Below are 11597 nucleotides of genomic sequence, written 5' to 3'. Positions count from 1 at the left end.
ACAAAACCAGAAATGGTTGGAAGTCAAGGAAATCTCTCCCTCGAGGGATGGCATGTGCTGGAAACATTCATTTACTGTTGTGTTGACGTGGAACCACAATAAGGCAAGGGCATGAGAAATCTGGTAGGTCGTCTTTTCAACCATCAGTACTCTCCAAGAGTAATAATTTATGTATTCCATACACTTTCTGGCTGGCTAAATGCTCCCCATAAAGGATCTCTCTCGGTAAATAAGCCCTCTGCATTACTGAATGCAAACCCCTCGCTTATAGGTAGTTTCAGAGGGTAGATGTGTTGGTCTACAGCAGAAGAGCTGGGTTCGAGTCCAGTAGTCCAGTAAGAGACCAACAAAATTTTTAGTGTATAAGCTGTTGAAACAAAGCTCCCTTCATCTGTTGAAGGGACCTTTGGCTCTCTCGAGAGCGTGTAGCTCCAAAATCTGGTTGAACTCCAAGGTGCTACTGGACTTTAGCTCTTCTCATGCTTATAAGTAGAATAAGAATACTGTAACAGTACTGTAAAGCAAAGTGTGTGTATATGTATATAAGTACACACCCACCCACCCAAAGATTTCCTGTTGTGTTTAAAGGGCACATGCCTCTTAATTCAAAACATTGCTGAAGCCAAAGATTCTGTATCTCTCCCCCACCCCACCCCACTCCAGGGCCCAATTAAACACTTTTACACATACAAACTCACGGTCTCTGCAGAAGGTGCAAAGGAGGGTAAGGTTCCTGCAGCCTTCAACAACTCTGGAGGAAGAGGGGATTTTGGCAGATTCAGCTTTCCACACCTTCATGAGACTTTTTTTTGCCAAAATTCCCTCTTCTGCCCAGGTATAGGGGTTGCTCTGTTTCCCAATAATGGGCTTTTCCCTGCTTGTTATTTCCTTGCTTTTGTGCCTGTATTGGCTTTCCCCGCCATTTCTGCATGTGTTTTGCTCCCTCTTGTGGTCACTTTGGTATTTCAGCACTGTATCTCTGGCTTATTTACGAGCACAATTAGAGTGCTCGGAAAAAAGCCGGAGATACAGTGATGAAATATCAAAGTGACCACTAGAGGGAGCAGAATACATGCAGAAAGCGGGGGGGAACCCTGACACTCTACGTGTAAGCAAGCAATGAAAATAAGATGTTTGGAAAAGCCCAATGTCTGCTTGATTATAGGAGCTGAAAGAAATACATTCACCATTTCCCCCCCTCATTTCATCAGTGCAGGGCATTGGGTAGTATTAAAGGGCTGCCTGGCAGCAGGTCTACATTGCCCCATCGGCCCCTCACCTTTTGATCAGCACAGCACTGGTGGTTGGTTGGGTAGTGGGGGTCTGTGCTAACTCAACATGACCCAACCTATCCAAGTGAGAGACCAAGGCAATTGTCCCATTGCAGTTTCTTTGCCACTGAGAGAATGTAGGGAATTTGGACACGGACTTTTACTCCCACTTAATAAGGTCCCCATGTACCTCTCCACCCTGTCATATTTTGGAGCCAGAGGTGCAGTCAAAGCCTTTGAATATACAATTGGACAGACTCATTATTATTTGTATGTTATCTCTAGAACATTACAGAAAGGAATGTGCCTATGGACTAGTAACTTTGACATTGGAAGGGATTTTTTTAAAAAGAGAATGACTCAGCTTTGCCAACTGGGTTTCCTTTCATTCATTAGAAAGATGAAGTTTAGAATACGCAACAATGCCTGGGTAGGGATTGTTGTTATCTTAATACTGTAAGTGCTCTATCCTTATAACACTTTTAATAGTACAACACTAGACAAAACTAGGAGAATGAAGGCTTGGTCCAATGCTGAACATTATCCTCCTGGTGAACCTCACACCTGCAAAAACAGGATGATGACCGCTCCAAGGACTCGGATTCTGATTCTAGGGAACCATTCTCTGGGAAGACCTTTCGCCTCTTTGTATGCACACATACAGTACTGATTTCTTGACAGGGTTAAAAATGGGTTATGTTATATTTCTGCCTGGCCCAATATATATAAATATGTAGATGTATTGAGAGACATCTATTTTCTTAGCAAAAAAAAATAAAATCGTTTGCAACAGTTATGCTATGAATGCGACCAAACAACAGTTAACAACAACGTCAACAAAACCAGTCCCTTCACACTTGAGTCTGTTGATGGGTCTCCACAAAGGGAAGGTGCATGTGATGGTGATCCAGACAGAGCTCTTCGATGCTTTCATAGTCGCTCATGGCGACCTCTGAGTCATCAAAGCCGCAGCCCGCTGAAACGTCAGACGACGATGCATCCAGGGAATTGTGTAAGGACAAGGGCTTCTTTGTTGCACTAACACTTTCCATATTTGGTCCCGGGCCAATGCCAAAAGTACTAAATTCATTCCCAGTCTGAGACCCACCACTGTCCATCTCATTGGGGAACTGATGTGGGGGGAGGTACTGGCTCGGGTGGAACTGCGGCCTTCGCCGACAATCTGGGCTAAGTGTGCTGGCCATGGAGATCGGCTGCGAGGGGGGAAGCGCTTCGTACTGGTCCGGGTAGTCCTCTGGGAGAGGAGGCGGCAACTGGTCCTGGTTTAAAAACTCCTCCTCGTGCGGTGGTGGGTAGTCACTGTCAATATCGTAGCCACCAAGGTAATAATCTGTTTCCAGTTCTCTCGTGCTCCCGTGATGCACCGAGCCACCATCTGCTGTCTCGTAATTGGGCACTTCCTCAATGTCAGATAAGCGAGCGCTCGGCATCCAGTCAGAGGTGTCCCAGTGATAAGCTACAGGAGGAAACAAACACACGATGGATCCGGAGGGGGAACAGAAATCTCAGCAAGAAATGAAATCTATGGCATGCACCTGCTAGGAAGCAAATCCCCGGGGGTGGGGGCTCAGCCAATTGCAGCTGCATATGCAAATAATTAACATGCACCACAGTGTTGTCGTCCCCCCAAAACCAAACACTGGCCAACCATGCTCTGGCCATAGTTGGTAGAAGCAGTCTTATGTAACAAGGACCATGATACGACACGACACGACACGACACAACTATTTCACGTTTGCAGATGCTGTTAGAAAGTAAAGAATCCAGGAAATTAAAAAAAAACCTTGGAGTAAGGTGGAAGGATGTGGAAATCCATCCATCAGTTAAATAAATAAACACATTAATAACCGCTAGCATGCTGTCACTGCCGTGCTCCGATCTGGATCTGGAGAGAAAAGTAATGACACAGGCACATCATGTGAGATATGAGAAAGAAACCGCTGATTCCTGAAATTAAAAAAATGAAGTCCCCCCCCCCCCAAAGGCAATCAAAATATGCACTGTAGCATGCTTAAACATGCAGAATTCGGGCACAGCCTGATCCCCAAAGTGGAGGCCAAAGAAAGCAGATTAGTAAAATGTTTAAAAACAAAAAAACCCCCGCAAGCTGCTTTCCCAAGACCACCCACTCCGTAGTAAAATGTTTAAAAACAAAAAAACCCCGCAAGCTGCTTTCCCAAGACCACCCTCTCCCACTCCACTGCAGCAGATGGAAAAGTCACCTCTGTTGTAGCTCTGTCCCTGATCCATACCAGTCACTGTTAAACACAAAGTGGAAAAGAGCAACACTGGAAATTCTCAAGTTTGAAACCAGTTACAGCTTTAAAACAGACAAACTGTAGACCAAGAGTCATGTGACAACTCAAAACCAAACGGGCTCATTGTGGCATAACCACTAAACCTTGGGCCACAATCATCTGGTTACTTGAAGATGTCTGCTGACTCTTTGTTCATTGGAATCGATTTTATTACAATCCTAGATCGGCCGACTCTTCGTTAATTTGGCTCCGGCAGAATAAGGGAGCAATCCTGCGCAGGACGACTTGGAAGTAAGTCCCAAGTTATCCAGTGGGGCATAGTCCCAGGAATGGATCCTTAGGGTTGTGATCTAACATGGCTGCCCTCCCGAAACGGCCGACATCTCTCACAATGCAGTATCTAGTTCTAAAACTAATCAGGGTCAAAGTATTAAGCAACACTCCGGTTTTAACATTAAAAGGACTGAGGGGAGCTACTTTTTCTAAGACAAATATAGACAAACATTGCATTACATCTATTGGCAGGAACACACACCTTTTCTCACTTCAGATATCTGAATCAAACATGCGGGCCTGATTCAAGCACGCGGCTTTTAACACAAACATCTTAGACATTTCTGTTTTAAACTGCAAAGTACGGTTCGCTTTCTCTCTCTCTCAGTTTTGAAACAGAAAAAAAAAATAAAAATCTACCATTCTCAGGGCCGGTTCAAACAAATCTGGGCCCAAGTACGCTCAGATACCACGGTGAGGGGCACAGTATAACAACCTGAACGGAACAGAATAGAAAGGCAGTCAATGGCGCCACCCGAAGCAAACACAACAGAGTCCATGTCTAAGTCAAAAGTATTGTGGGGGTTGGGCAGCTCAGCAATGTGCTCTGCAGTGAATAAACGCCTGTATATCATGGACTTTATTAGCATCATGTAGACAGCCTGTAGGGTATGCTCCCCTTTACATTTGGGATTACCCAAAGGTGCCCTTGGCAAATTGATCCTCGATAGAGGCGAGCATTTACGCTTGCAAGATTAAACTCTGTTCCTTCCTGAGTAATGGAAGGACCCCATACTCTGATAGACTTTCTGGATTGTTCTTCTGGACAGATAGGAACTTTGAAGCATCGCTTACTGAAATGTGGTATCTTCTGCAGTATAAGGGATTTGTGGATTACTCCTCGTTTCGGTGATAATGAGGGGTTGCTAACCTCGGATAAGGCTAAGAAACCCTTGGCAGGCGTGGATTTAGGAGTCACATTGGGGGCAGCCAAATTTTCTGCTCATGTAATTAAATCTGAAGGACCTCAAGCGCAGTGATGGGTTGGTTATTTAAATTACTTGCTTTTTTTGCTGCATCTGTTGTGATACGGCTCGAGGCCTGTGGGCTAAATGAGCAGCATCGTTAAAGTAAGTGTTATGGGGTTCCGTGTTGGGAAAAGAACAGGCTCCGTTTCTCTCGTGCCCGTGGAAATCGGCAGGGAGTCTCGTTAAGGCAGAGACCCAAGCGTAGGCTTGGAGCCAGCACAGTGTAACCAGGTGGGAAGATTTCTGCCCGTGGAATGTTACCTTCTCCACTTCTCTAACTGTGGCCTGAAATGCCACCCCAAAATGTTGCTCTGAGGAGTAGAGAGAACCACCAGGAGCAACATTTTTTTTTGGGGGGGGGGTAGTTTGAGCTACAGCGCGGGGAGGGAGGTGAGAAAGTCACACTCCACAGGCAGAAATCCTTCCATCCATGGAAATGCTATGCTGGATCCAAGCCCAAGGCGGACCGCTAATGTCTGCCCACGGAGCTGCTGCCGCTGCAAGACAGGCGCCACTTACAAAAGCCAGCAAACTGAGCGGGAGGAATGTCATTTGTAGAGCAGACCCAGAGGACTCCTTTAGTTTGTTTCTAGGGATAGATGGTCTGTATGTTTCCTAGACTGTGAGGACTAGGAACTTGCTTTTTTGTTTTTCATTTTTAACAGTAAAGACCGGTGGTGAGAAGCAACTGACAGTATCATTCGATTTTCCAATAAGGTTTCTTCTTTGCTATGCCTTCCAGAGAAATGTCTCTGGTAGCCTGCAAAAAGCTGAAGATGTACAAGGCTATGAAATGGTGCAAGCTGGTGTAGTAGCTAGCATCTTGTGGTCTGTTCGGGGTGGTGTGCTTTTGCACATCTGTCTTTTCAAGCGATTCACTAAGTAGGATTGAACCAAATTCTGCTTAAATCTGAGGTCAGACTTGGAACAGGTCTCGAACTGCCTCCAGAAAACACTCTGGGCCATACGGAAGATTAGATTAGCCTGAGTTTGTGTGGGGTGTGGATGGGATTTGGTACCTCCTTGCACCTTTCTGACCATGCATCCTTTGTATGATACCTTGCTTGGTGCAATTCCTTCAGTATGGCTGCACCATCCCACACCAGAAAAAACTCCTGGATGGTTCTAGGCTGCTAGCGGGACACTGAAACTTGCCACACTCAACAGATTCAAGGATCTTCTACGCCTAATCTCCACCCCCCTTTTGCCTTGTATAGGAGACCAGGGCTATTTTTGGGCAGGAACGCACAGGAACGGAGTTCCGGCTGGCTCCTGAGTTGGCCACGCCCAGCAGGAACTCATTAGCATAATAGGCCACACCCAATAGCAGAAACTCATTAGGATTGGCTACATTAGGGGTGTGTGGCCTAAAATGCAAAGGAGTTCCTGCTACAAAAAAAGCCCTGGGTTTTGACAACAAACAAGGTAAACAGAATAAGAAGGGAAAGGTGGGTGTGGCTGGATGACCACACTTCTGGTAACATGGGGGTGTGGCCTAATGTGCTAATGAGTGATGCTGTCAGGGTGTGGCCTAATATGCTAATGAGTTTTGCTGTTGGATGTGGCCTATTATGCTAATGAGTTCCTGCTGGGCTTTTTCTACAAAAAGAGCCCTGTAGGAGACCATAGATTGAGCTGCGTGTTTATGGAGGAATATCACACACCACTCTCCCTCAGCCACAGGTGTGCTCGTGGTAGTGACGGATGTTCAATGGAAACTAAACTCACAAACTATGAGCAGAAGGAAGATACTTTCTTACACTATCCAGTGGTTGCTGCTCAGGCAGCACCGTCTGAACCGGCCCTGACTATTCCAAAACGAAAGCAAAAAATGAAAACAAAAACAAACTGACTCAAATTATAAGGATCAGACACAAGGAATTTTTCTGGGTTTGCTAAATTTCATGCTCACACCCCACTCAGTGTGGTTATTATGATACTGCATGTGTGAATGCACAACTAAGAATTGTTATCTTTATATGATGCAGCAGAACCTCATCGACCTCACCTAGCCTGTCCACTCCACAAAATCAAAGTGAATTCCTTTCCTTGTTGGTTTCAAAGCAAAAATAATGCAAGCAAGGTTTATGTGATATCAAAATTCACAGCTATTCCCAAATATCTCTCAGAAACTTTCCTAGGACGGCTGAACTTACAAATGGTCAAGCTGAAGTTCATTTGGAGGGAGGAAGTCTAAAACAACCTTGTTTAATTTAATGCCTCCTAAATTGGATTTCCCCCACTTCAGAGGTATCAATAATGTACACTACAGGTAGGATACAGGAATGTGCCCTATTTTGCTTTTTTTGGGGGGGGGGGTCAACAGTTCTACTTCTTTCGTATACTTTGTTAGAAGTCTCATTTTTCTGTTCATCGCTGTTAAATTTTGTAGACAGAAGTGTGTATATGCATGTTAAATGAGATGGGCATGAACCGGGAATACGGAGGTTCGTCCTGGTTCGTGGGATCACATGAATCACGAACCTTTGCAAACCTACCCATTTAATGAACCGGCTCATTTCGTGAGGTTCCTGACGCGGTGGGGGTGGTCTTTCTTCCCTCCTTTTTGCTGGGGATGGCTCCCTGAGGCCAGCAGAATAGAAGGGGGGGGATCTTGCAAAAACCATTTAAAGAGAACATTCTCTTTAAATGGCTTTAACAAGCGCCACCGTGCACGAGTGAAGTCCAAGCGGCAAGTTCACTTGGAAGTCGTGAACTCGCCACTTGGACTTCACTCACGCATGGCGCCTGCTTGCAAAATCCATTTAAGGGGAATGCTTGGAAGGGGGAGCCGGGAGCGAAAGGGATTGCTGAAAAGGCTGGCATTTGGCTACCTCTCACTCCCCCCCCCCGCTTCCCACCACAAACCCCAAGAACCTCCAAAAACCACGTGGAGGGTCATGGATACAGGGCCGGCTCAGCTGTCCTGGTTCAGCTGCAAACACTACTGAGTTTTAAACATGTTATGATCTTTCTGATGATACAAACACCAATTCCACCAAAGAACTTAGCCCTCTGGGCACAGAAGGGTCACTCAGCTGAGTCAAAGAAGAATCTAAGTAGGGGGGCTATTACATAAGGACACTCAAGTTGCAACTGACTTATGGCAACCCCAGCAAGGAACTGTCAAGGCAAGTGAGAAGCAGAGGTTGTTTGTGACTGCGAGTGCCTTTCTTTGCAGAGTCTTCCTTGGTGGAAGCCAGATGTGCAAAGCAGGCAAAGTTACAAAAGCAAAAGTGAGTGTTAAGAGCATGAGTGCCGGGTGAATGGGAGATCCGGGGTACAGATCCAATTAAGGGGGCCAAGCCATGGTGGGCGCATGGGGGACACCAGAAGGGATCCTTGCCTAGGGTGCAAAATAAGCCGGGGGCGGCCCTGCATGGCCATGAAGCTTGGTTTGCATACCATGAAGCATCTGTGTTGATCACGAAATTAGGTTCGTGCCGTCCCTAGTTTCTACACACAAAGTATATAATTTATTAAGTATAAAATATGTGTACTAGATAATGCTGATTTACTGACACATGAATATCATTGAAAAAAACTGGGGTGGTCTCCAAGAACACCCTCATGGGAAACCCTCTAAATATTTGAAGCCTCCCCAATCCCCCCCAGAAAATTTTGGAAATTTGGGGGCTCCTTTTGGAATAGGACGAATGAAATGCTTTTTAAGACGTTTTACTGAAAATGTATAGTATGAAACAGTTTATGTAAGACAGTCCACAGCAACAGGGAACTCGAAAGGACGTGTGGCAGTCACTTCATTTCCCCCTGTATTCAATTCTTCACACTATTTCCTTTTCTTATCCTTCTTGCAGCCCCTATACACTTTCCGGCTTCTTTTTCTCAGTCTCACTCACCACACAACATTCCTTTTATCTGACCAAACGACTTCAGCTTTATTTATTTACTTCACTTATACTGCGCCTTTCTGTCCAATAAGGACCCAAAGCAGCTTACCTCATTCTTTTCTCTTCAATTTGATCTTCACAATTCTCTGTCCTGTGAGCTAGATTGGGCTGAGTGAGCATGTAACTGACCTGAAGCCATCCAGTGCGCTTCCGTGGCATAGAGGGGATTTGATGCTGGTTCTCCCGGATCCTATTCTGACACTCTAACCACTATACCACTCTGGCCAAGTTGTGCAGGTTGTTAAGACTGGAACAACTCTGCACAGGAAATGCCCTCTAAGCGGCCTTCCACTAGCCACCATCTCTCCACCTCATCCTGAGTCTGCATGTAGGGAGGTAATCCTGTTGGTCTACCTTACAGCAGGGCTGTTGTAAGAGTTACCGGCAATGCTCCCTCTAAGCTATGGAGTCTTGTGAGCAAAAATTCTACTTTGTGAGCCACTGGCATTAAAGTTGTGAGCAGGTGATTTGGCTGCTGCATAAATTGGTTTGCTCTGGAGCCCTCCTTCCTGAGCCGAGACAGAAATGTGTGAGCTGGAGGCTAAAAAACTGTGAGCTAGCTCACACTAACTCAGCTTAGAGGGAACATTGGTTACCAGTGTAAACCTTGACTGACAGCCTGCTGGGGTAGTGGTTAGCAATGCTCCCTCTAAGCTGTGGAGTCTTGAGAGCAAAAATTCTACTTTGTGAGCTACTGGCATCAAGGTTGTGAGCAGGCGATTTGGCTACTGCATAAATTAGCTTGCTCTGGAGCCATCCCTTCCTGAGCAAATATAAAAATGTGTGTGCTGGAGGCTAAAAAATTGTGAGCTAGCTCACACTAACTCAGCTTAGAGGGAACACTGGTGTTTAGCATGCCAGACTAGGATCTAACAGCCCCATGTTCAAATCCCCACTGTGCCACAAAGCTTGCAAACTGATCTTGGAGTGACGATCACTCTCTCTCAGTCTCACTCACCTGACTGGGTTGTTGTGAAGGTAAAATGCAGGAGGGGGGACCAACGTATGAGCTCTTTGGTTGGATTGGGAGGATAAAAATATGCTAAACAATGAGTCAGACCCTGGTCCACAAACGCTTATGGCACAGCACATTTATTGGTTAGTCTTTCAGGATCCACATACCTAAGGTGATGTGTGTGGACCATAAATACATCTGCTGATGAGTTCCTTCTCTATATATTACTTACTAACCACTGTGTCATTTTGCATGGGATAAGTTAGTCCAGGGTGGCTATGCAAAACCAGGCCAGGGCAAACTCCCTCTGTTTATCTCTTGCCTTGAAAACACTACGGGGTGACAGTAGTCGGCAGCCCCTTGACGGAACTTTCCAGAATTAAGTTAGTTGTTGACACTGTTGTGCCTTGATGAATCCATTTTCATTGGGACATCCTCTGATCACTTACTCTAGGCTCCCCCCCCCCCAGGAGTGTCAACTAAAAACAATAGGGGGTTGTCTTAAATTCGCATATTAGACTTATGTATAGTAATCAAAGTCTTTTCGATTATAACCTTTCTTTCAGGGGGCGATTGTCTTCATTGAGGGTTGTCTTCCTTTTGGATAAACACGGGAATTCCTCTGGATCACCTGTTCTCTGTGGAATGACTATAAAAGTCACTGCACACCAAAAGTGGCGGAAAACCCCAATTATCTGAATTGACCCTTAGCCATCAACGGAAAAGGTAAAAATAAGTACTTTGATTGCTTGCTCCCACATTGATGCCATATTTTTTCCCCTTTCTTCCATGACCTTGCTTGTTTTGTAAATCATTCACTGTGGTTTGGCTAACGAGCACCGAGTCGATGAGGTTCTGCTGCAGTCTTTTGTGCGCAGAAGAGTGAGACAACAATATGTGGCAAACGCGACGGGAATAATGGAAAAAGATTAAATACCTTCGTTTTCTATAGTGTCAACTACATTGTTGACAAGCTGTATGACAGTCACTATGGAAGCTTGCGGGAGAAGGGAAGCAGAAAGAAAGGGAAGCATAGCTTCATGTTAGTATTTATAGCACACAACGGTCGTGAGGTTACCAATACTATATTCCCACAGACAGATTTGCTGGGTGGAGGGAACGGGAGGGCGGGAGGCAGCCCCGATGAATTATGCAGCTTGAAGGACATTTCAATTTCAGATAATCCCATACAATTTTTCCCCCCTCCCACGACAGAAAAGCAAATGGTGATACATTCAAAGCCAGCACTTTCACAAAGCTCATATACTGTGATGAATATCGGCTCATAAATTCGGGCTGGATTGTCCGGCAGATTCAATTAACCAGGACAGTATCTTGTCTACCTGACACTAATCCCTAATTAATCCTTGCTTAAAGGCCTCCAAAGGCAGACAGCTATACTCAGAGGGATCATTATCTTTTCAGCAATCGTAAGGATCCGAGATAGTGTGAAAGTCTTTTGCCTTCAGCCTTTTCTTTTCTTTTTTTCCTTTTTTGCAGACAGAAGCTTTTTACTTATTATTTACTGCCCGCAGGACAAAGCCCTTGGGGGAAATGACCAAGTTCAGCAGTCATAATTAAAAAGCCACTAACAAACGGCTTGGGTTTAAAGATTGGGTTTCATTTCTTCTTTTTTTCAAAAAAAAAAATGCTATAGAACAACACAGACGGTTATGCTTTTTAGGGCTTGCACCTCTGCACTGTTCGTGGCCACGCAGAAGAGGAGGGGTCCCCTCTTTCGTGGTTTTTCCACCACTCCTGGTGAGACTATTTTGAGGCAAAACAATTTTAAAAACACAGAGATCATCCTGTTCTGGACTACCCCACGTCCCGAAGAGAGTGCCTAACAAAGAGTGTCTGAGAGACAACTGCTCCGAGAA

General features: G+C 45.3%; 1 protein-coding gene across 1 annotated transcript in view; it reads right to left on the bottom strand.

Annotated features, from left to right (window-relative positions):
* Positions 1-2122: 2122 nt before the first annotated feature.
* FAT3 (FAT atypical cadherin 3) overlaps positions 2123-11597 on the bottom strand; it is a gene marked incomplete at its 5' end in the record, with an annotated part of 357302 nt that continues 347827 nt past the window's right edge. Inside the window, 3 exons of the mRNA XM_015416224.1 lie at positions 2123-2748; positions 3515-3550; positions 10655-10714. Coding sequence (XP_015271710.1) covers positions 2123-2748; positions 3515-3550; positions 10655-10714 — 722 coding nt within the window. The remainder of the gene's footprint in view (positions 2749-3514; positions 3551-10654; positions 10715-11597) is intronic.

This window comes from Gekko japonicus, unplaced genomic scaffold, assembly GCF_001447785.1.
Source record: "Gekko japonicus isolate JY-2015 unplaced genomic scaffold, Gekko_japonicus_V1.1 scaffold568, whole genome shotgun sequence".
In the NCBI taxonomy this organism is placed as follows: Eukaryota; Metazoa; Chordata; class Lepidosauria; order Squamata; family Gekkonidae; genus Gekko; species Gekko japonicus.
The sequence above is the reverse complement of the archived record's forward strand: the minus strand, read 5'-3'. Positions and strand labels throughout refer to the sequence as shown.